General features: G+C 37.8%; 1 protein-coding gene and 1 pseudogene across 1 annotated transcript in view; one reads left to right on the top strand and one right to left on the bottom strand.

Annotated features, from left to right (window-relative positions):
• Window positions 1-3,008: 3,008 nt before the first annotated feature.
• Window positions 3,009-23,301, bottom strand: part of LOC149052558 (uncharacterized) — a 38,652-nt gene continuing 18,359 nt past the window's right edge. The window contains exons 10-12 of the mRNA XM_089181212.1: window positions 8,324-8,395; window positions 7,824-7,895; window positions 3,009-3,162 (exon numbers count right to left, since the gene is read on the bottom strand). Coding sequence (XP_089037338.1) covers window positions 3,009-3,162; window positions 7,824-7,895; window positions 8,324-8,395 — 298 coding nt within the window. The remainder of the gene's footprint in view (window positions 3,163-7,823; window positions 7,896-8,323; window positions 8,396-23,301) is intronic.
• On the top strand, window positions 10,722-14,702 carry LOC149052560 (52 kDa repressor of the inhibitor of the protein kinase-like; annotated as a pseudogene).

Raw genomic sequence — 23,301 nt, 5'->3', positions numbered from 1 at the left:
ATTATATTTTATGCAAAGAGCATTTGAAATAGCTGAGACGATTTTCATAATTTTGCCCTTTTTTTAATTTAATTCGCAAATTTCAATCACAAGTTCCCTTTGATGTATGTAGCGAACGATTTTTCCTGAACCGAGCGATTTGATAAAATTTCCTCTTTCAAGTGTTGGTTCGGCCTTATCAAAAGCGATAGTCTATAAAAAAGAAGCCAGATGGAAAAGCTGCGGACAGACAGGCCCACTGATTTGGCTCAAATTTTGCGTATAAACTTGGTTAGGGGTTTTAATCATGAAAGAGATATTTTAGGATTGAAATCTATTTTTGTAAAAAATTATGGCTCAAGGCCATTTGGAGACCCTCAAGAACATGGAAACGAGGCTCGTTAAGAGAAACTTTTCAATGCCTGGGTTTCCTTTGCTTTCTCATTTTTGTGTCTTCTTTATTATTATCATTATTATTTCTATCATAAAACAAGTGTACAATTCTTCCTCTTTGGTTCGAATAGTAAATTTCGTAGGAAAAGCAAAAGAAAAAATAATAAAAGTGGTTGAACGCGCTATTCAATTTATTCAGTTTTAGGTGTTTTAATATTCCTGAAAAATACCGTAAGTTCAGAAGCTTGTAGTGCTGTACAGATGTCGAGTTAGAACAATTTGTTAGTTTGTAAAACAACAGCTGTGAGAGATTATTTGCTACAGGGTTCAGATCAGGGCAACTTCAATGCACTGCCACATCTCCCAGTGGAATATGCAGATAAGGTTTCTGGAGATTTAAGTCGTAGTCTCTCTAGTAGCGGACCGGTGCATTTCGGTTTAAAAAATTGATCTCTTCAAAACTATTCCGATGAATCGGTCTTAGTCTAAAAGTATACGATGCAACCTTGATTTCCCGGGATAATAAAAACTAAGTTTTTCCCGTGCGAAAATCGGTTCTACGCTCGAAGGCCTATTTTTTGATAGTCAGTAACCACCACAAAATTCTTGTTTGAAGAACTTTTTGGCTTCGTATATTTAGATCGATCATTTATAAGAACAAATCACGTAATTTTTTTTATTTTTCAATGGTTTTTGACAATAAAAATTATGTTTTGGCTTGACACCTATTTCCCTCTGCTGCCATGACCATAAACATACAACTTTCAATCTCGCCTCTGCTTAAAAGTCCAATCTGTTCCCGATGACATTTTTATTCAGAATAACTAAAATAAGAGAGAGGAGTAAGTAAATTCAAAAATATATTGTGATTTCGGTTTAATTTTTTTAGCAGAGCGGGCTCATTTTCGAAAATTACAAACAACACTGCACAAAGAGCGGACTCAACCAGATATCAAATTTACGTATATAACACTTATGGTTGACGCCTGAATTGAGCACTTTGAAGCTTCTTTATGCTTGTTGATGCCATAAATCAGCATTTAGAAGAGAAAATTCTCAATCCCATCCGCCGAAAGTTGACTATTCGCCCTAAGCGACCTATTTTTTTCTTTACCACTCAGTATTGAAATAAAAAATGCAGGAAATGGCACTTTCGATTTAAAATCATCTGTAAGAGCATGCTCCTAGATTCATTACTTTGGACGGCCTTCGGCGCTCTGTGTTATCTTCTTGTGCGTTTACCTTAAAAATCTCACGCTACACCTGGAGGATGTCAACTTCTCGAAGAAATCGGAATAAATTTATAATTAGATGAACAATAACGTACAATAATACCCACCAGCGCGACGTTCAAAAATCCAAACGTATGAACAATTCATCGGCGGAGTGAAGGTGGCGACGTTATTCGTAATTTCATTCATCGCTACATACGTGCATTGCATGTGGCCACAGAGTTTGTCGGATGTGATATATATTACTACGACCGTTATAAAGCCACTATCACACTGACAACGGCGCCGTTATTCGTAATTTCATTCATCGCTACATACGTGCATTGCATGTGGCCACAAAGTTTTTGGATGTTGTATATATTACTTCGACCCTTACAAAGCCACTAAGAAAGATGGCTTCAAATCAGACTAACCGTTTTCAGAGCCTAGGTTTATCAGTAGAGGAGTTCATAGACGGACAGGAAAATGAAAACACTAAGAAAAAGACTTTACAATATGTTGCTCTTTTCCACGCATTTCTTGTTTTGAAAGGCGAGACGAGGCAAATGAACTAATGACTCCTCAAGCGCTGAACAAGTTTCTCAGCGAGTTCCTTATAACGGTTCGCAAAAAAGAAGACAACTAGGAATGCGAGCCTAATTCGAAGAAAAATATGGACTTTGTCTTATGAAAAACGTCCAGTTCGAGCAAACTCGGAAAGCGCTTCAGTCAAAGCAAAGGGATCTAAAACGGAAAGGCATGGGCAACAAGCCTAATGCTTCGCTGCTTTAAGTGAGGAAGATGTTCAAGTTCTGTTTGAAAAGGATCTCTTGGGAAGTTACTCCGCAGAAGCGCTTTTAAACACGGTATGCTTCAACAACATGATCCATTTCGGGTTACTAGGCTGCAAGGAGCACAGAGAAATGTGTTCAAGGGGAGACGTAAAATTTTGTCAAAACTTCCGCAGGGCAGGAGTACCTCCAATTCAATGAAAGAGAAACCAAAACTCGTTCAGGAAACGATCCACGGAATGTAAGAGCCATTGCACTGAAAATGTTTCCTGTGCCGAACAACCAGAATGTCCAGTAAATGCCTACAAAGTCTACGCAGAAAAGCGACCCGCGGAAATGAAAACCGACGATGCACCGTTTTTACTTTGGCAGTAAATAATGGAAAATCTGGAAACAACAAAGTGCTGCCAGCTGATGTTATGCAACTTTCAGGACACAAAAACGTTCAAAGTATCACTAGCTACTCTACTGTCTCACAGAAACAACAGTGGAACATGTCTCACACTGAACCACATAGAATATTCTTGACTTGTTAATGAGGTTATTTAAGGAAGAGGGAAAGGTTTCAAAGGGCGAAATTCTACCGCAGAATAATTCCGTTGGCAAATTTCCCTAGAAATATTTCTTAGATAATCTATTTCGTGAACAAATTTTCCTGAACTAATACATATTTCAAAGGACATTTCATAGTCCAAGTGTTAATACGGCTGCAGCCATAGGGCCACTCCAGATGGGTATTGCTACTGAAAATGCCTGGTAAATTCTTCAGCTGGTTGTTGTTCAACAGCCTATCAAAAATAAGTCAATTTATTTTCAATCGTATGGTATACGATAACAAAGTTCAAAGAATGAGAGGACTCGAAAAAAAGTTGTTACCTCTCTTCTCCGAAAAAAAAAGACAAACAAAACAAAAAACCCAAAGAAAGTAAAAGCTTTGACATTCCTCTGTGCAAACAAGCAAACAAAAACAAACGAACAGGGAAAGGTGTGGGTACCGATTTGTTTCCGGCTCACGTGACATTTTCCAATTATGATCTACTCATGAGAGTGTCCAATTAGTTTATTTAATTTATAAGTATTTTATTTTCAACACAGATACATTTTTTCCTTGTAGGAAAGGAAAGACTCAAGTAATTTTTACGCTCATAATTTGTCACTTTATAATTTAAGCGTCATTTTTTTGCTTGATTTATCTCGTTGCTTTAAGCCTATGCTCCTACAAAATGCCTTGAATCCACAGCAAGAAAGAAAAGATCGCTATTTCTTTTGTCTTTGCTCAGTAACCGGGCTTTATATCATCCGCAAACGGAACAGCTTGTTTCAGCTTCTGACAGCTGTTTATCAACTGTCACTTCCTCTCGTGAGACGAAGGAGGCAAGTACAATAAAATGAACATCATTTAATCGAGTACTAAACATGGCGTCTGATAAAATGTATTTGCAAAAAGTCATCACAAAGAATCAAATGCTGAAGTGTATCAGAATTTTCCAGCAATCCAACTAAGAGAGGGTGTCAGTAGCTCAAAATTCGTTTTTACTCCTACTTTCACATGTTGTAGCCCAATATGTCCTGATAATTGCGGTGCAGTTTTTTTGTGAAAATATATTTTAGTTTTTGAGAAATGACTTTTCTCGTTCGACCGCTCAAATATGCAAATTTTTACCGTGAATATTACCCGAGTTGTGTGACCTCGTGTCATGAATTTACTTTACCTCCGATATTTATGTCAACATAATCCTTTGTTTTATCCTCAAAACTTAATCCTCTGTCATTGCTGAAGCTGGCAAAGAAATATCTATTTTTTTGGTGAATACTTTTGTCCGACACACTTTTCCCAGGTCGAAAGGTAACGTCAAAACAAAGACAGTTTTAACAATGACCGACATGACAGAATCTACTAAGCTTCTAGCTTTTAAAAGACAAAAGGATAGTTATAAAGTTACTGTAAATATTTACCTGTGGATTTGTGTTGTTCCATCTTGAGACGAACTCAAAGTCCGGCAAAATTTACTTGCTAGCGACTATGAAATACACATGGTGTGCCTACTTGCCACCGTTTACTGTCATAAACTACTAAAGTAACTTTATAACCATCCTTTTGTCATTTAAAAGATTGAAGCTCAGTAGATTCTGTTTTTTCTTAATAACTCGACTCCATGTTACATTAACTAATGGCTTGTTCAGGTAATAAACTTTAATTTATTGAAAAAAAATCGCCGATGCAAAGTCATTCACAACGAGATTCAGAGAAACTTTTTGTTGTGAAATTTTTGTTTGGGGCTACTTTCATATTCCATTTTACATCATATCTTACACTTTTCTGTTCATAAAACTTTCTTTACATTTATGAACGCAAGAATCCTCTCTCTAAAAGCAAAGCAATTTATCTGGTTCAATGTTGTACACATTTCTCATTTCCAAAATATTCCAGCCACCCCTCAGAGACTTTAAAAATATTTTACACTCAAAAGGCTTGGAAAAAAGACACAATGGACACAAACCTAATTTAAGCGCTCGAAATGATGGATATCAGCACGGAGAAAAACTTTTTTCCCCATTGCCTGGTTTTGTTTCCTATCACAAATCAGTATCGCAATTATTATTTGTGACACTCCACGGATTTCAGGGAATAAGGTGAACGCACGCACACGGCACGTTATAACACGCTCGCGCGCCAGTAGCATAACACGCTTACCGTGCATATATGTACATAAAAACAATTGATTCTGGAAAGCATGATGGTAGTCAATTTTTCATATCTAGCCAGCGCGGTAGAGCTTTGAATCTAGAACTCGCTAGATTTTTTTTTTTAACACGCTAAGTTCCTTTGTTTCCTCAACACGCTAACTTATCTTTTACAACCCAGCTTAATTTGTCACTTGTGTTTGTCAAGTACGTTACTAACAGAATATAAGCGAAAATGAAGATCTCCTGTCCTTTTCGAAAGTTGTAATAAAAGAGGAAACACTCACGACAAATCACTTTCCCTCAGGATTTTCACGAGGAATTCAGTGAGCACGACGTGTTTCACAAGGTCCAGAGGAGCTCAGTTTGAACACATGAATTACTGTTTTAAATGTTAATCCTTACCGCGTAAAATATCCTAGCGCGTGAAACATAAATCCTTATCGCTTCACGCAGTTAATAAGCCCTATCAATCCTTTAGCAACAGATTACCGGCTCCATGTCCCCCTAACGACTCGGTCGCTGTTTGTCACTCTAGGCAAGTCGGCAATTTTAAAATAAATAACCGTTAGTTAGCCGGCGCAAAACGAAGCTTTTCGAGCGAAGCCGCGTATTACTCATTATTATATACATTCCGAGATTTACGCACCAAAATTCATCGAGACAAAAATAGTTTCTTCGCGCTAGAGACGCCAGCTGATTGGTCATACAATTATCATTATTTTCACTAATAAAAAAAACCGTGTCGCTTGCTCGCCGCTCCTCTTGACCGACAAATTGCACATTTCTAAGAGCTTAGGCGCATTTTTTTTTTTTTAAAGATGGCTTAATATCAGATTAACCGTTTTCAGAGCCTAGATTTATCAGTAGAAGAGTTCATAGACGGACAGTAAATGAGAACACTAAGAAAAAGACTAAACAATATGTTACTCTGTTCCATGAATTTCTTGTTTTCAAAGGCAAGACGAGCCAAATGAACGAATGACCCCTCAAGCACCGAACAAGTTTAGTTCCTTCTAACGGTTCGCAGAAAAGAAGACAACTAGGAATACGAGCCTAATTCCTTAAGGGCATTTTTCGCTAGCTTTTAGCGCCATTTGAAGAAAAAAAAACTATGGACTTTGCCTTATGACGAAAAACACCAAAAAAAAAACCAAACAAAAAACACGACGTTGCTCTGTTCCATGAATTTCTTGTTTTGAAAGGCAAGACGAGACGAGTGGACGAAAGACTCCTCAAGCGCTGAACAAGTTTCTTAGCGAGTTCCTTATAACGGTTCGCAAAAAAGAACACAACGAGGAATACGAGCCTAATTCCCTAAGGACTTTCTTCGCCAGTTTTCAGCGCCATTCGAAGAAAAATATAGTATGGACTTTGCCTTATGAAAAACGTCCAGTTCGAGCAAACTCGGAAAGCGCCTCAGTCAAAGCAAAGGGATCTAAAACGGAAAGGTATGGACAACAAGCCTAATACTTCTGCTGCTTTAAGTGAGGAAGATATTCAAGTACTGTTTGAGAAGGATCTCTTGGGAAGTTCCACGGCAGAAGCGCTTTGAAACACGGTATGGCTCAAAAACATAATCCATTTTAAGTTACTAGGCTGCAAGGAGCATAGACAAATGTGTTCAAGGGGAGACGTAAAACTTTTTCAAAACTTCCACAGGGCAGGAGTACCTCGAATTCAATGAAAGAGAAACCAAAAATCGTTCAGGAAACGAGCCACGGAATGTAAGAGCCATTGCACTGAAAATGTTTGCTGTGCCGAACGACCAGAAATGTCCAGTAAAGGTCTACGAAGTCTACGCAGAAAAGCGACCCGCGGAAATGAAAACCGACGATGCACCGTTTTACTTTGGCAATAAAATAATGTTAAATCTGGAAACAACGACGTGCTGTCAACTGATATCATGTATACAACTGTCAGGACGAAAAAACGTTCAAAGTATCACTAGCTACTCTACCGTCTCACAGAAACGACAGTTGAATGTCTCACACTCTCACTGGAACGTTTGACACGCCATGTTTTAGTGAGCAATGGAATCAGATGGCCGCTCGCATTAATACGAAATGTAGAGGAAAGAGGAGGACTCTTATTCGCAGACTTCAGAAAACTAGTTTGTTTTGAAAACACAAAGATGGCACAATTAGTCTATCATTTCCCACAAAAAAATTATGGGTCGGTTAATTAAACAGAGTTAGCCATTGTTGAACAAAGCCGCGTTCTAAGTTATCCTAAATGTGGCTAATCTTAGCATATAAACTTTACTAGTTATGGAGAGCGTAAATAAGGCATAAAACGCGGACTAGAAAATCATTTATCTGACCAAAATAATGCATTTACAAACAGGTTAGGTGACGGCAGTGAAAGGAATAAAGTTTGGAAAATAGACTGTCAGTTAATAAAAAAAAAAGTATATTAGATATTTAATTATTTTGTTCACTCCTTCAGAAAAAGGAAAAAAAAGCGGCGTTGTCGTTGTGAGAGGAAATCGAACCTCAGTAAGCCTATTTAGAGAGCGCAAGCGTTACCACTGCACCACACGGAATAATCGCTAAAAGATTTCCTTACAAATTTTTCTTTAACGATCTATTTAGCGCACAAATTTTCCTAAACCGATGCATGTTTCAAATGAAAATGTGTTAATGCAGCTTTATTAGGATAGAAACCAAATATGTAATATCACCCACGCATTCAAACGGCTGCTTTGAAGGTCGGATTCCATGCGTTGCTCTTACACCAATATTCAAAAAGACTCCAAACTTACAGCTCCCACAGGCGGGTATTGTTACTGAAAATGCTTGATGGTAAATTCTTTAACTCGTTGTTGTTCAACCGCCTATCACAAATAAATTAATGTATTTTTAATTACATGGTATACAACAAAAACGGTCAGAGAATAAGAGTGCCCTAAAAAAAGTTATTATTTCTGTTCTCATGCTCTGATAGAAAGGCCTAAAATAAACTCACAATTATTACAAAATAATCTGTAAATGGGGATGTCACATTTTTCCTTTTTTTTTTAATTTTTTATCTCTTCGTCCAAACGAGAATATTTAGAGCAAAATTGAAACACAAACCTGAGTACTGAACCACATTGAAAATTCTTGACTTGTTAATGAGGCTATTTAAGGAAGAGGAAAAGGTTCAAAGAGCGAAATTCTATCCCAGAATAATTCCGTTGGCAAATTTCCTTACAAATGTTTCTTTGATAATCTATTTCGCGAACAAATTTTCCTGAACTAATGCATGTTTCGAATGCCATGCGGCCACTCTAGATGGGTATTACTACTAAAAATGCCTGATGGTAAATTCCTCAGCTGGTTGTTGTTCAACTGCCTATCAAAATAAGTTATTGTATATTCAATTGCATGGTATAAAACAACTAAGTTCTAGGAAAAAGAGTGCTCGAAAAACAGTTGTTACTTCTCTTCTCTTCTCAAAAAAAAAAAAAAGACAAAATAAAACAAAAAGCCAAAGAAAGCAAAACCTTTGGTATCCCTCTGTGCAAACAAGCAAACAAAAACAAACGAACAGGGAAAGGTGTGGGTACCATTTTGTTTCCGGTTCACGTAACATTTCTCAATCATGATCTACTCGCTAGAGTGTCCAATTAGTTTATTTAATTTATAAGAATTTTATTTTTAACATAGACACCTTTTTCCTTGTAGGAATTGAAAGACTCAATTAATTTTTAACCTCATAATTTGTCACTTAATAATCTAAGAGTTCTTTATTAGCTTGATTTATCTCAGTGCTCTTAACCTATGCTCCAACGAAAATTCTTTGAAAGAAAGAGAGAAAAAATTGCCATTTCTTTTTCCCTTGTCTTAGTAACCGGGCTTTATATTAACCGCACGCGGAGGAGCTCGTTTCAGCTTCCGACAGTTGATCATCAACAATCGTCTTTGCAACAAAGCCTCGTTTCATAATCCATAAATATTTTTCTCGGGTATAGTCTAAACGTGTCACCTGACCTTATAACTGAGTAGTATCTAGTGATATTATCAAACTAATTCAATGCCTTCCGTGTAAATCCCAAATGCCAAAATTAATTAATTAATTAATACATGCGTCCACTTTATTTCAGCATGATAATACTTTAAGCTGATGCTTATGTGGTCTTGTATCTGAGTACTAGGTTTGCAATAATTTACAAGTTACTGAAATACTGAATACTGAATGTTTAATACTGAATCCATTAGAAATTTATAAAATCGTCATTACTTAAATCGAAGGTTCAGGTGGATGTCGCTTTGAAATGAAAGTCTCTTTGTTCATGAATCTTGCTCAGTTTCAAATCTCTAGTCCATCGTTCATTTTTGCTCTATGCAGATGTTTGAATGTAATTGTATTCCAGAAAATAGCACCCCTTGTAACTAATAGACTGTTCTTACATATACTCGCGGGTGCCTTCAAGAAAAAAAAGATATGTGCCCACGCCGTTTTTAAAAACACAACCACACGCTGCATAGCAATAAATCAATTGAACTGTTATTTCCTCTCGTGAGTCGAAGGAAACAAGTACAATAAAATGAGCGTCATTTAATTGAGTACTTAACATGGTCTCGGATAAAATTTATTCGCAAAAAGTCATCACAAAGAATCAAAAACGCCGAAGTGTGTCAGTATTTTCCTTCAATCCAACTAAGAGGGGATGTCAGTATCCATGAAACAAATTTGAGACATTTTGGCAAGTCACCCAAAATTCGTTTTCACCTCTACTTTAATATTTTGTAGCCCCATAAGTCCTAATAATTGTGGTGCAGCTTTTTTGGGAAAATATATTTTAGTTTTCGAGAAATGACTTTCCTCGTTCGACCGCTGAAATATGCAAATTCTCACCGTGAATATTACCCGAGTTGTGTGACCTCGTGTAACGAATATGCTTGGCCTCCGGTATTTCTGTTGACATAATCCTTTGTTTTATGATCTAAACTTAACCCCCTGTCACTACTGAAGCTGGCAAAGAACGATTTACTTTTTGGTGAATTTTTTTGTCCGACATACTTTCCCTTTGTCAAAAAGTAGCATCAAAACAAAGACAGTTTTAACAATGACCGATATAACAGAATCTACTGAGCTTCCAGATTAGAACAGACAAAAGGATGGTTATAAAGTAACTGTAAAAATTTCCTTGTGTATTTTTGTTGTTCTATCTTGACACGAACTCAAAGTCCGGCAAAATTTACTTGCTAGCGACTATGAAATATACATGGTGTGCTTACCTATCGCCACCGTTTACTGGCATAAATCTCTACAATTTGTAAAAAAATCTAACATAACACTCTTACTTTGTTTATTTATGATTTTATTAGCTGTTTCGATTATTATAATATGCCTGGGTACAGAGGCGGATCCAGGGGAGGGGTTGAGGGGGTTGCAACCCCCCCTTTGAGCAGCTTTTTTTTGTTATTGTTATTTTGCTTGATTCTTCCTAAAAAAAATGGAATAAAATTGTTTTTACGAAGTTATTTCACTTTTACCATTCGACTGCTTGTCAAGTTATGAAAAGATAATGTACATTTCGCAAAGGTCGTATCAGGTTCAGGTATATTAAAACAGGCGACACGAACAGGTGACATTCATTGAAAAGTAAACGAGGGGGATTGAGACCGACCGAATGCTTGAGTGTCGTTGAAGTGAGTGCAACGTTTGACGGAAAATGAAGAAAATAACAGACTTTTATGCAAAGAAATCAAGTACGTTCGTGGTTCTTTTTCAAAAGAAGTACTTTAATTTAATTCTATAACACCAAAAACTGTTTTCAACAGCCAGCATCCTCGACATACCGTGTAATTTATAAACAAAGTGCATGCGTTTTCCATCACGCCGCCATCTTGCCAACTGGCTGGCGAGATAATCATTCCTTTCAAATATAAACATTTTGCAGATTCAGCGACTGACGAATCAAGGTCTGAAGAATCTGCGAGTGATAATGAAGGTATTAACGAAGGTAAGCAGAAATAAAATTGTCATTAAACCGAGGCAGATACATTAAAATTTATCATGATATAAAGACTTAATTAATACTTCTCTAAATGAACTGTCATGATAAATACAGAAAGAAGCTGTTCTGCTCCTCCGAACAACTTGCCAAAACTCAGCAACCCAGACGATCAAGCTGGAGTATCCGGGATCGAAGGTAGAAAATTCGAATTTTTTTTTTTATCTGAATATTAAACTTATATTGACCAGTCCGAGAAAAAAAAGTATTTATTCAAATGATGCAAGAAGTCTGGAGAATTCCAAGTAAAACTGACTAGTGTTAATTTCGTTTTGTACACAGCTTTGCCTGATGAGGTATTGGTCGAGGTGTTTAAAAACTTCTCCCTTAAAGAGATGCTTAAAACATTGTGCCTGGTCTCACGAAGGTGGAGGCACATTGTAAACAATAACAATATTCTGTGGAGTTGCCTCCTTCTTGATGAGTGGCACATAACATATTTAAGTGAAGAACAATTTATGAACATCATGTCACACTCCAGTGGGTTCAGATATTTATCCATAAGATACATCGAAATGACAACATCCGAAATGAGGCTGGAAGCATTACTAGGAAATAGTATAGAATTTTCTAAACATTTAAGATATTTGGATTTAAGTGGACAACCGATATCATCCCTTAATTTCCTATTGATTGAGTCCTCTCCTCTTGAAACCTTGATCCTTAATGACTGTCAAAAAATAGATACCTTTTGTTGTACTGCTATTTTAAAGCAATTAAGAAATCTTAGAATATAATCGCTCAACCGAGTAGGATTCACTGCCAATCAAGTGGCAACAATTACTGCCTCTTTATGCTTATTGAATGTTCTGTGCCTGGTTGGTGTAAGCCTTGCGAGGGAAGACATAAGACTGATTTTGCAAAAATTGAATCACCTTCAGTTTCTTGAAATATCTTGCAGTTCTGAAGATAAAGAACATATCTATGCTCTAGGGGAAGAATATGACGTTAGTTTTGTTTGCCGCTAAGAGTAACAATATGTTATATAACACGGTGGCATAACAGTGTTGTGTTATAGAAAATAGTTTATTATAACATTTACTGAAGGTCTAACCAAGACATTTTGTATCAGCAGGCTATGGTATTTTTTTTTTAATTTGTGTGTATGACAACTTCAAATATTGTCAATTGAAATTTTGTCAAATAAAAAGTATGTGTGTTCAATTTTTATTGAGGTTATTTGAAGTAGGTAAGGGACTAAGATATTAGGGGTTATAAATGTATACAAGTAGTTGTTTTTATAAATTTTAGATGTAGTTACAAAAGGCCCTGTGGCTGCCACTTCTGGTTCAACCACAGGCACAAAGATCGATTTGGGTACTGTTGTGAAAGCTGCTGAAGGCTCGTGGGGTGTTTTGAAGCGATTATCGCAGGAAATTACAGATGAAAAAAGAATGCAATACCTTACGTTTCACTGGAAGCATTCTGAGTCCGATATACTTCATTCTCATCAAGTTACCAAAGGAAAGAAGACGTGGAAAGTTTCTCTTCAATCCAAATGGCTAAAACAGTTTCCCTGGCTTTGCTACAGTAACTTACTTGAAGGTGGTATTTGTAGTCACTGTATCTTATTCCCTCACAAAGTTACCAAGGGAACAACACCAGGTGTATTGGTCACAGCACCATACCAGAAATCGTACACTAAGGCACTTGGCAAGGATGGCATCCTCAACTGTCATGAGCAATCTGTGATGCATAAATATGCAACTGAACAGGCAGATCTCTTCAAACAAACTTTTGAGAATCCTGACAGGTGTAGAGTTGATTCCCAGCTGGCGACGTCCGTAGCCAATCAAGCCACTGAGAACAAAGAAATTCTACGACAGATTGTTTTAGCTGTAGAGTTTCTGGCGAAGCAGAGTCTGGCCTTTAGAGGTCATCGTGATGATCGTGTTGATTTTTCTAGTTATGAAATTAACAGAGGAAACTTTGTTGCCCTGCCACAATTACTGGCGAAAGGAAACGACTCTCTTCAGAAGCACCTCTTGTCATCAAACAGACAAGCAAGATATACCAGCAAAACTATCCAGAATGATGTCATTCACGTGTATGCGTCAAAAATTAAGGAAAGGCTGACAAAAGACCTAAGGACCAAGGACCTTCCTTTCACGATTATAGCAGATGAGCGTACAGATCCACACTCAAACCAGGAAATCTTATCTTTATGCTTGAGGTTTGTGGACCAGTCAACGCCAAACGATCCTCATGTCAAAAAATACCTAATTAGTTTCATGCACTTGGAACGAACAGATGCCGCCATGATTTCAAGAAAGATTTTGGAATCTCTCTCTGACCCATCTATTTCTTTGGATCCTAGCAACATCCGTGGTCAGGCATATGATGGAGCCTCCGTTATGTCAAGTGGAAAGGAAGGAGTGCAGGCGAAGATAAAAGAGACCAGTCCGTTAGCTCTTTACACGCATTGCTATGCTCACTGCCTGAACCTCTCCATCGCAGCAACATGCAAACTGCCAGAAGTGCGAAATTTGATAGGCCTGATTAACGAGGCATATCTATTTTTAAATAACAGCCCAAAGCGGCAGCAGCTGTTCGAGTTGACACTGAAAGAATACCTGCCTGAGAATTCTCACAACAAGCCTCCAGGTCTTTGCAAGACACGCTGGGTGGAAAGACACACGTGCCTAGATGTTTTCCTGGAAATGTATGAGCTCCTTGTCACCTTTCTAGATGCAGTTATTTCCCCCCACGAGTACCCACATTTGAAATCGTCTACTGGAAGCTGGAATTGGGACACAGATACTATCACAAAAGCCCAGGGACTGAAAGCCTCTTTGTTGACATTCCAGACTGTAGTGATTTTCATTACAACCAAGAATATTCTTGATGAAGTTAAAGCTCTTGCATCAAAGCTGCAGAAACAAGATCAAGATATTTTTGAAGCTTACACTATGGTTGACGAAGTAATTGGAAACATCAAGTCTGCTAGAAAAAACATTGACGTTGACTTTCAAGTCTGGTACAAAGAAATGTTAGACCTTCCTGGGAAACTAGGAATCGTTGAAGCTGTACCCAGAAAGACTAGCATACAGAGGAATCGCTCAAACATTCCCAGTTCTACTCCAATTGACCATTACAAAAAGATCTGTTGCTATTCCCCTTCTTGATTCCCTGATTATTCAAATGCAAGACCGATTTTCTGGCGAGGATCGCCACGCCCGTCACTTGCTTTATCTAGTACCCTCAATCATAGTTAATAACTCCCAGGAGCTATCTGAAGCAGCAAAAGGCATGTTGTTCTGGGAGAATGACCTTCCATTTCCCAAATCCCTTGGAAATGAGCTGCGACGATGGCAAACTATGTGGCAGTCAGCAGAGAAGGAACTTCCAAACAATCTTCTATTAGCACTTGGTGCGTGTGACGAGGATACTTTTCCAAACATCCATCGTCTTCTTCTAATTGCATGCACCCTACCAATCAGTAGTGCGGAAGCTGAGCGGTCCTTTTCACTCATGAAACGGATCAAGACCTGCACCAGATCAACGATGTCTGAAGAGCACTTCTCAGATCTCGCCGTGATCGCCATGCATTACCCGGAGAGATTCGAAGTAGACGAGATCTGCGAGGCTTTTGTAAAAGCTCACCCTAGAAGACTATTTCAGGCTACGTTGTTTGATTGAGGTACGTTGAGGTTCAAATAACTATTGTTGATACTGCCGTCCCTTTCAATCATGCATTATTATTTTTTGGTTTCTGAATGAGAAATAAAGTAAATTCCAGATTTTATATCATGCCTTTACAACGCTTTTTAAGTCTCAGGAATTCTGCTAATGGCATTTTAAAGGGAAAAATCGTAAAGATTATGTTTTGGGGATAAAATCTTTTAGGGGGCCTTTTACATGATATCGGAATGAGTTTTGTTGAAGAACGAGTTCATCCCGGTTGTCACATGATACCAGAGTCATATCTGTATGAATCCTCTTGGAGCGAGGGAAGCATAGAAAAAGACAGAAAAGGACATAAATTTTTTTTTTTTAACAGGCTAAATTATCTTAAATGTAACCGCGGTATGAAATTCATTTCTTTCCGGAACTAAACTCATTTTGGAATTATGTAAAACGTACCTTAGGGTAGGCCCTTCCCGATTATACTGGCAATTTTTTTGGCATTATGTGGTTAAAAAGCATTTTTTCACACTTTTTCTTCCAGTATAACAGATCGATTTACGAGCAAAAAAACGGCGCTACCCGTAACATGGAGAGTTTCGAAGAACAAGCGATAAATACATCATCCTGCGAGCCTAGGATCTGGTGGAAAATACCTTTACCATCCTGGATCGCGAAGAAGTAGATGACTTCTTACAGCATCTAAACAGCCAGCAGCCTTCCATCTGCTTCACCATGGAGACAGAAAAAGACAACAAACTCGCCTTCCTAGACACCGCAATTTTAAGAGAACCTGACGGCCGCCTCACCACCAGCGTATACAGGAAGCCCACGCACACCGATCAATACTTAGCGCATGATTAACACCACCCTCAATCAGTAAAGCCCGGTATTGTTAAGTGCCTTTACGAGCGTGCCAAATGTCTCGTAACAAAACCCTCCATCATCTCCGAGGAGAAAAAACATCTGTCATCTGTTCTGGTTTCTAATGGTTATCCTTTTTCTTTCTTGCAGAAACAAGAGACATTCGACTCGCCCGTACCGAGACCTCCGCCGTTTCAGAGCATGCCCACAACACCGGACACAAGCCACTCTGGAACGAAGTACAGTTTATTGATCGTGACCATTATTACTCACCCACAGGGTCATAGAGACAATTCATATAAGACTTCACGCTAACAACATCAACAGGGATAGTGGAATAGAAATTTCAGAAGCGTGGATGCCCACGATCAAAAAACACAGCAACAGGAGAGCCGTGCGACAGCGGACCGCCGAGGGAGCAAATCACTAAATGAACTGCAAGGATCGAAATGCACCTATTAGAGCTGTTGAAAAACAACTAATCACAGCAGAGCGCCATGCTTTATAAGATCACGCATGACCAGTCGACCTCATCGCCTGAAGAAGATTAGCAGTATGGAGTCAAAACGTCTCAATCTACACCACACGTGACTTCATCGTGACAAAAACTTAGCTTCTATCGTTATTCACCACGATGGATAACCACAACCTTTTCAGCCACTATTGAGCTTGAAGCTCGAGCTTGCCGCTACTTTTGATGTTGGCGAACATTTTGTGAAAGCCACGCATTTTTTTAAGGGTGATGGTCCTTTTGCTTTTGCTTTTGCTTGTTAAGTGAAACTAAGCACCGTTTCCCAACTTTATCAAGCTCCTTGTTTCCCTAACGTCCGTGCAATTGCAACTATAGATGCGGAGGAAGACCTAGATCAGAACGTAACAGCACTCGAACGGAGTGCGAAGGCTTGTGTTGAGCCGGCAATTAAGTGGTTTCTGAGAAAGTTTAATGTCGATCTTTATGATGTAGTGGTAGCATTCAGGCTGCCAGACTATTCTGCTCCGTTAGGATCCAGTGGCTTAAGCCCACAAATGCATTAGTAGAGTCCCTGAGAGCATTCCCTTTCCTGGATAGTGATGCTATCACCGACGGTCTCAAAGCCGAGCTTCCTACCTATTTGGCTGCTGCTGGAGATGCTGTTATCCCGACTGATAAGTGTGCTGATACGTGCAGCACACTTAAGACAAATTTTGATGTGATTTTTTGGTGAAGAGAAAAAAGTTTTGTCAGCGTTTAGTAGCTAGTATAGAAGGGCCAGGTCCCTATATCACCGTGTGCATAATCACCCGTCCCGCTAGACGACGGGAAGCCAACAAAGTGCTCAGACATTACTATATAAAACTCTGCCTCTGTCTGGATATTTGGTAGCCTATTGACCAATTCCAGATCGAAACATAAGTCTGACGGGACGCGTAATTTTGCACAAGGTGGTAAGTATAGCCTACATACCAGAGCCAGGTTGTATGAATTTTTCAGACATCTTGAGTACCATCTGTGATACACGCTTGCCAATCCCCCTATCGGCTTTCGGAATCGACTTAACCCTAATTTTATTACGGCCGCACTCTTCTTCAGACACTCCGCCTCTACTATTGGAATCACGACTCCACCCAATACTGATATTTGATCTGAGTGGGGCAAATTGTAAAATCATCGATATCTTTTGGCGTCTCGAAGATGCCGGCACCCGACCAAATAATTTAAAACTTGCAACTCCGCAAGTGACTTGAAATGTCTTTTTGACAACTACACAAGGGAACGACTAGGGATATGCAACTTCGGTCTTCTCGATAACTAAACCCACAAGTTCCACCAGCGAACGACTTAAATGAACAGCAAATCTCTATATTATTATGTAAGATGAGACACTTATACAACAGATAAACTAGCTAAATCAGCATATAGCTTGTCAATCAGATTAGCTTCTGTAAACATTCTTTGACTTCCGCCGGCAAAGGAAACATAGATGGATCTGGACATTTTAATTTTCTGAATGCAATAATTCCTGGAAGGTTTTTCTAGATATCATGCAAATAGGAAAGAAAACCATCTTTTAATATTTCGGGGGTTGTTTCATCTTTGAATTTATATATATGTGTCACACTTGTCATACAACTAATATAATGAGATGGAGTAGATGTATGAACACCATGTATATTTCATAGTCGCTAGCAAGTAAATTTTCCTGGACTTTGAGTTGGTCTCAAGATGGAACAGCACAAATACACAAGGAAATATTTCACAGTAACTTTTTTTATAACCATGCTTTTGTTTTTTAAATGTGGAAGCTCAGTAGATTGTGTCATATCGGTTATTGTTAAAACTGTCTTTGTTTAGATGCTACTTTTCGACATAGGAGAAGTATGTCGGACAAAAGTATTCACCAAAACCTAAATATTTCTTTGCCAGCTTCAGTAATGACAAGGAATTAAGTTTAGTTGATAAAACAGAAGTTTATGTTGACAGAAATACTGAAGGTCAAGTAAATTCGTTACATAAGGTCACACAACTCGGGTAATAGTCACGGTCAAAATTTGCATATTTGAGCGGTCAAACTAAAAAAGTTATTTCTCGAAAACTAAAATATATTTTCACAAAAAAACTACACCACAATTATTACGACATATTGGGCTACCAAACATGAAAGTAGGAGTGAAAGCAAATTTTGGGTGATTTGCCGCTGTTTGTCTGATGCACGTTGACATTAGCTCTTAATTTTCTTTTAAATTGAGCTGCCAAGTTCAAGCACCGAAAAAATTTACAAACCAGATCCGTTCCGAGGCTGCTAATAGAATATTTGCGGCAAAAAGAAAAAAAAAGGCCAAAATCCTTTTTTTTCCTTCTTTATTGTAGTAACGTTCGGCCAATGTCGGCATGGGAAACAACATGATATTTGAGTTTCTTAAATGGGCTTTTCCTTACCGTTGTAAAATAAGGGGAGAACACAAACAATTATTATATTTTATGCAAAGAGCATTTGAAATAGCTGAGACGATTTTCATAATTTTGCCCTTTTTTTTAATTTAATTCGCAAATTTCAATCACAAGTTCACTGTGATGTATGTAGCGAACGATTTTTCCTGAACCGAGCGATTTGATAAAATTTCCTCTTTCAAGTGTTGGTTCGGCCTTATCAAAAGCGATAGTCTATAAAAAAGAGGCCAGATGGAAAAGCTGCGGACAGACAGGCCCACTGATTTGGCTCAAATTTTGCGTATAAACTTGGTTAGGGGTTTTAATCATGAAAGAGATATTTTAGGATTGAAATCTATTTTTGTAAAAAATTATGGCTTAAGGCCATTTGGAGACCCTCAAGAACATGGAAACGAGGCTCGTTAAGAGAAACTTTTCAATGCCTGGGTTTCCTTTGCTTTCTCATTTTTGTGTCTTCTTTATTATTATCATTATTATTTCTATCATAAAACAAGTGTACAATTCTTCCTCTTTGGTTCGAATAGTAAATTTCGTAGGAAAAGCAAAAAAAAAAAAAAAGAAAGTGGTTGAACGCGCTATTCAATTTACTCAGTTTTAGGTGTTTTAATATTCCTGAAAAATACCGTAAGTTCAGAAGCTTGTAGTGCTGTACAGATGTCGAGTTAGAACAATTTGTTAGTTTGTAAAACAACAGCTGTGAGAGATTATTTGCTACAGTGTTCAGATCAGGGCAACTTCAATGCACTGCCACATCTCCCAGTGGAATATGCAGATAAGGTTTCTAGAGATTTAAGTCGTAGTCTCTCTAGAAGCGGACCGGTGCATTTCGGTTCAAAAAAATTGATCTCTTTAAAACTATTCCGATGAATCGGTCTTAGTCTAAAAGTATACGAAGCAACCTTGATTTCCCGGGATAATAAAAACTAAGTTTTTCCCGTGCGAAAATCGGTTCTACGCTCGAAGGCCTATTTTTTGATAGTCAGTAACCACCATAAATGGATCGTTTTTTCATAAAATTCTTGTTTGAAGAACTTTTTCGCTTCGCATATTTAGATCGATCATTTATAAAAACAAATCACGTAATTTTTTTTATTTTTCAATGGTTTTTGACACTAAAAATTATGTTTTGGCCTGACACCTATTTGCCTCTGCTGCCATGACCGTAACCATGCAACTTTCAATCTCGCCTCTGCTTAAAGTCAAACTTGTTCCCGATGACATTTTTATTCAGAATAACTAAAATAAGAGAGAGGAGTAAGTAAATTCAAAAATATATTGTGATTTCGGTTTAATTTTTTTAGCAAAGCGGGCTCATTTTCGAAAATTACAAACAACACTACACAAAGAGAGGACTCAACTATATATCAAATTTACGTATACAACTTATGGTTGACGCCTGAATTGAGCACTTTGAAGCTTCTTTATGCTTGTTGATGCCATAAATCAGCATTTAGAAGAGAAAATTCTCAATCCCATCCGCCGAAAGTTGACTCTTCGCCCTAAGCGACCTATTGTTTTCTTTATCACTCAGTATTGAAATAAAAAATGCAGGAAATGGCACTTTCGATTTAAAATCATCTGTAAGAGCATGCTCCTAGATTCATTCCTTTGGACGGCCTTCGGCGCTCGGTGTTATCTTCTTGTGCGTTTACCTTAAAAATCTCACGCTACACCAGGATGATGTCAACTTCTCGAAGAAATCGGAATAAACTTATAATTAGATGAACATTAACGGCGGAGTGACGGTGGCGCCGTTATTCGTTATTTCATTCATCGCTACATACGTGCATTGCATTACGAGGCAAATAAACTAATGACTCCTCAAGCACTGAACAAGTTTCTCAGCGAGTTCCATATAATGGTTCGCAAAAAAGAAGACAACTAGGAATGTGAGCCTAATTCGAAGAAAAAATAAACTATGGACTTTGTCTTATGAAAAACGTCCAGTTCGAGCAAACTCGGAAAGCGCTTCAGTCAAAGCAAAGGGATCTAAAACGGAAAGGCATGGGCAACAAGTCTAATGCTTCTGCTGCTTTAAGTGAGGAAGATATTCAAGTTCTGTTCTTGGGAAGTTTCACGGCAGAAGCGCTTTTAAACACGGTATGGCTCAACAGCATAATCCATTTTAAGTTACTAGGCTGCAAGGAGCATAGACAAATGTGTTCAAGGGGAGACGTAAAACTTTGTCAAAACTTCCACAGGGCAGCAGTACCTCCAATTCAATGAAAGAGAAACCAAAACTCGTTCAGGAAACGAGCCACGGAATGTAAGAGCCATTGCACTGAAAATTTTTGCTGTGTCGAACGACCAGAATGTCCAGTAAAGGCCTACAAAGTCTACGCAGAAAAGCGACCCGCGGAAATGAAAACCCACGATGCACCGGTTTTACTTTGGAAGTAAATAATGGAAAATCTGGAAACAGCGACGTGCTGCCAACTGATGTTATGCAACTTTCAGGACACAAAAACGTTCAAAGTATCACTAGCTACTCTACTGTCTCACAGAAACAACAGTTGAACATGTCTAACACTCTCACTGGAAAGTTTGACTCGCCATTTTTTAGCGAGCAATGGAATCAGATGGCCGCTCCCATTAATACGAAATTTAGAGGAAAGAGGAGGACTCTTATTCACAACCTTCAGAAAACTAGTTTGTTTTGAAAACAGAAAGATGGCATAATTAGTCTATCTTTTCCCACAAAAAAATTATGGGTCCGTTAATTAAACGGAGTTAGTTATTGTTTAACAAAGCCGCGTTCTAAGTTATTCTAAATGTGACTAATCTTAGCGAGTAAATGGTAGTTAAAATAGAGGTGATGCAAATTCAAGAGAGATGTCTTAGCGAAACATTTTTATTTCTGTCACGATAAAGGTGATTTAAAAGGCTTCCAAACAAACTTTGAAACATTATTTTTACAAGTATCTGTCACAATCTGACACCTGTCAATTGGAGAGTGCGTAACAAAAAAATGCGTAAGAACATTTGAAAAACAACGGAAATAGTTTGGCAAGGACTTTCTCTCCAATGTTTTCTTCAAAAACAGCCAATGATCTAACGGAAAGTATTATTCTCTCTCATACCCGATTCATTCGTGTACGAAGATTTACCTCTGTTCATTAAGTAAACGGCGAGGAAAGTAATTGTGAGTAAATTCAAATTTCTTATTTTGAAGTTGTGAGAGTTTCCTCGTTTGTTTGCTGCAATGGCGTGTGTAAATCTGGTCTTTCCTTCAAAAAAACTAAATTCGAATGGCACACTCCAACAAGACACAAGGGAATTAAATGCGGCCTTTTCTCAAAAAGTCTCTTCTCCGAAAAAAAAAAGACAAACAAGACAAAAAACCCAAAGAAAGTAAAAGCTTTGACATTCCTCTGTGCAAACAAGCAAACAAAAACAAACGAACAGGGAAAGGTGTGGGTACCGATTTGTTTCCGGTTCACGTGACATTTTCCAATTATGATCTACTCATGAGAGTGTCCAATTAGTTTATTTAATTTATAAGTATTTTATTTTCAACACAGATACATTTTTTCCTTGTAGGAAAGGAAAGACTCAAGTAATTTTTACGCTCATAATGTGTCACTTTATAATTTAAGCGTCATTTTTTTGCTTGATTTATCTCGTTGCTTTAAGCCTATGCTCCTACAAAATGCCTTGAATCCACAGCAAGAAAGAAAAGATCGCTATTTCTTTTGTCTTTGCTCAGTAACCGGGCTTTATATCATCCGTAAGCGGAAAAGCTTGTTCCAGCTTCTGACAGTTGTTTATCAACTGTCATTTCCTCTCGTGAGACGAAGGAGGTAAGTACAATAAAATGAACATCATTTAATTGAGTACTACACATGGCCTCTGATAAAATGTATTTGCAAAAAGTCATCACAAAGAATCAAATGCTGAAGTGTGTCAGAATTTTCCAGCAATCCAACTAAGAGAGGGTGTCAGTAGCTCAAGATTCGTTTTTACTCCTACTTTCATATGTTGTAGCGCAATATGTCCTGATAATTGCGGTGCAGTTTTTTTGTGAAAATATATTTTAGTTTTCGAGAAATGACTTTTCTCGTTCGACCGCTCAAATATGCAAATTTTTACCGTGAATATTACCCGAGTTGTGTGACCTCGTGTCATGAATTTACTTTACCTCCGATATTTATGTCAACATAATCCTTTGTTTTATCCTCAAAACTTAATCCTCTGTCATTGCTGAAGCTGGCAAAGAAATATCTATTTTTTTGGTGAATACTTTTGTCCGACACACTTTTCCCATGTCGAAAAGTAGCATCAAAACAAAGACAGTTTTAACAATGACCGACATGACAGAATCTACTAAGCTTCTAGCTTTTAAAAGACAAAAGGATAGTTATAAAGTTACTGTAAATATTTACCTGTGTACTTGTGTTGTTCCATCTTGAGACGAACTCAAAGTCCGGCAAAATTTACTTGCTAGCGACTATGAAATACACATGGTGTGCCTACTTGCCACCGTTTACTGTCATAAACTACTACAGTAACTTTGTAACCATCCTTTTGTCATTTAATAGCTTGAAGCTCAGTAGATTCTGTTTTTTTCTTAATAACTCGACTGCATGTTACATTTACTAATGGCTTGTTCAGGTAATAAACTTTAATTTATTGAAAAAAAATCGCCGATGCAAAGTCATTCACAACGAGATTCAGAGAAACTTTTTGTTATAAAATTTTTGTTTGGGGCTACTTTCATATTCCATTTTACATCATATCTTACACTTTTCTGTTCATAAAACTTTCTTTACATTTATGAACGCAAGAATCCTCTCTCTAAAAGCAAAGCAATTTATCGGGTTC

Source organism: Pocillopora damicornis, chromosome 1 (genome assembly GCF_964200805.1).
Source record: "Pocillopora damicornis chromosome 1, jaPocDami1.2, whole genome shotgun sequence".
NCBI classification, from domain to species: Eukaryota; Metazoa; Cnidaria; class Anthozoa; order Scleractinia; family Pocilloporidae; genus Pocillopora; species Pocillopora damicornis.
Note: the sequence above shows the minus strand (reverse complement) of the source record. Positions and strands in the feature narration are given on the sequence as shown.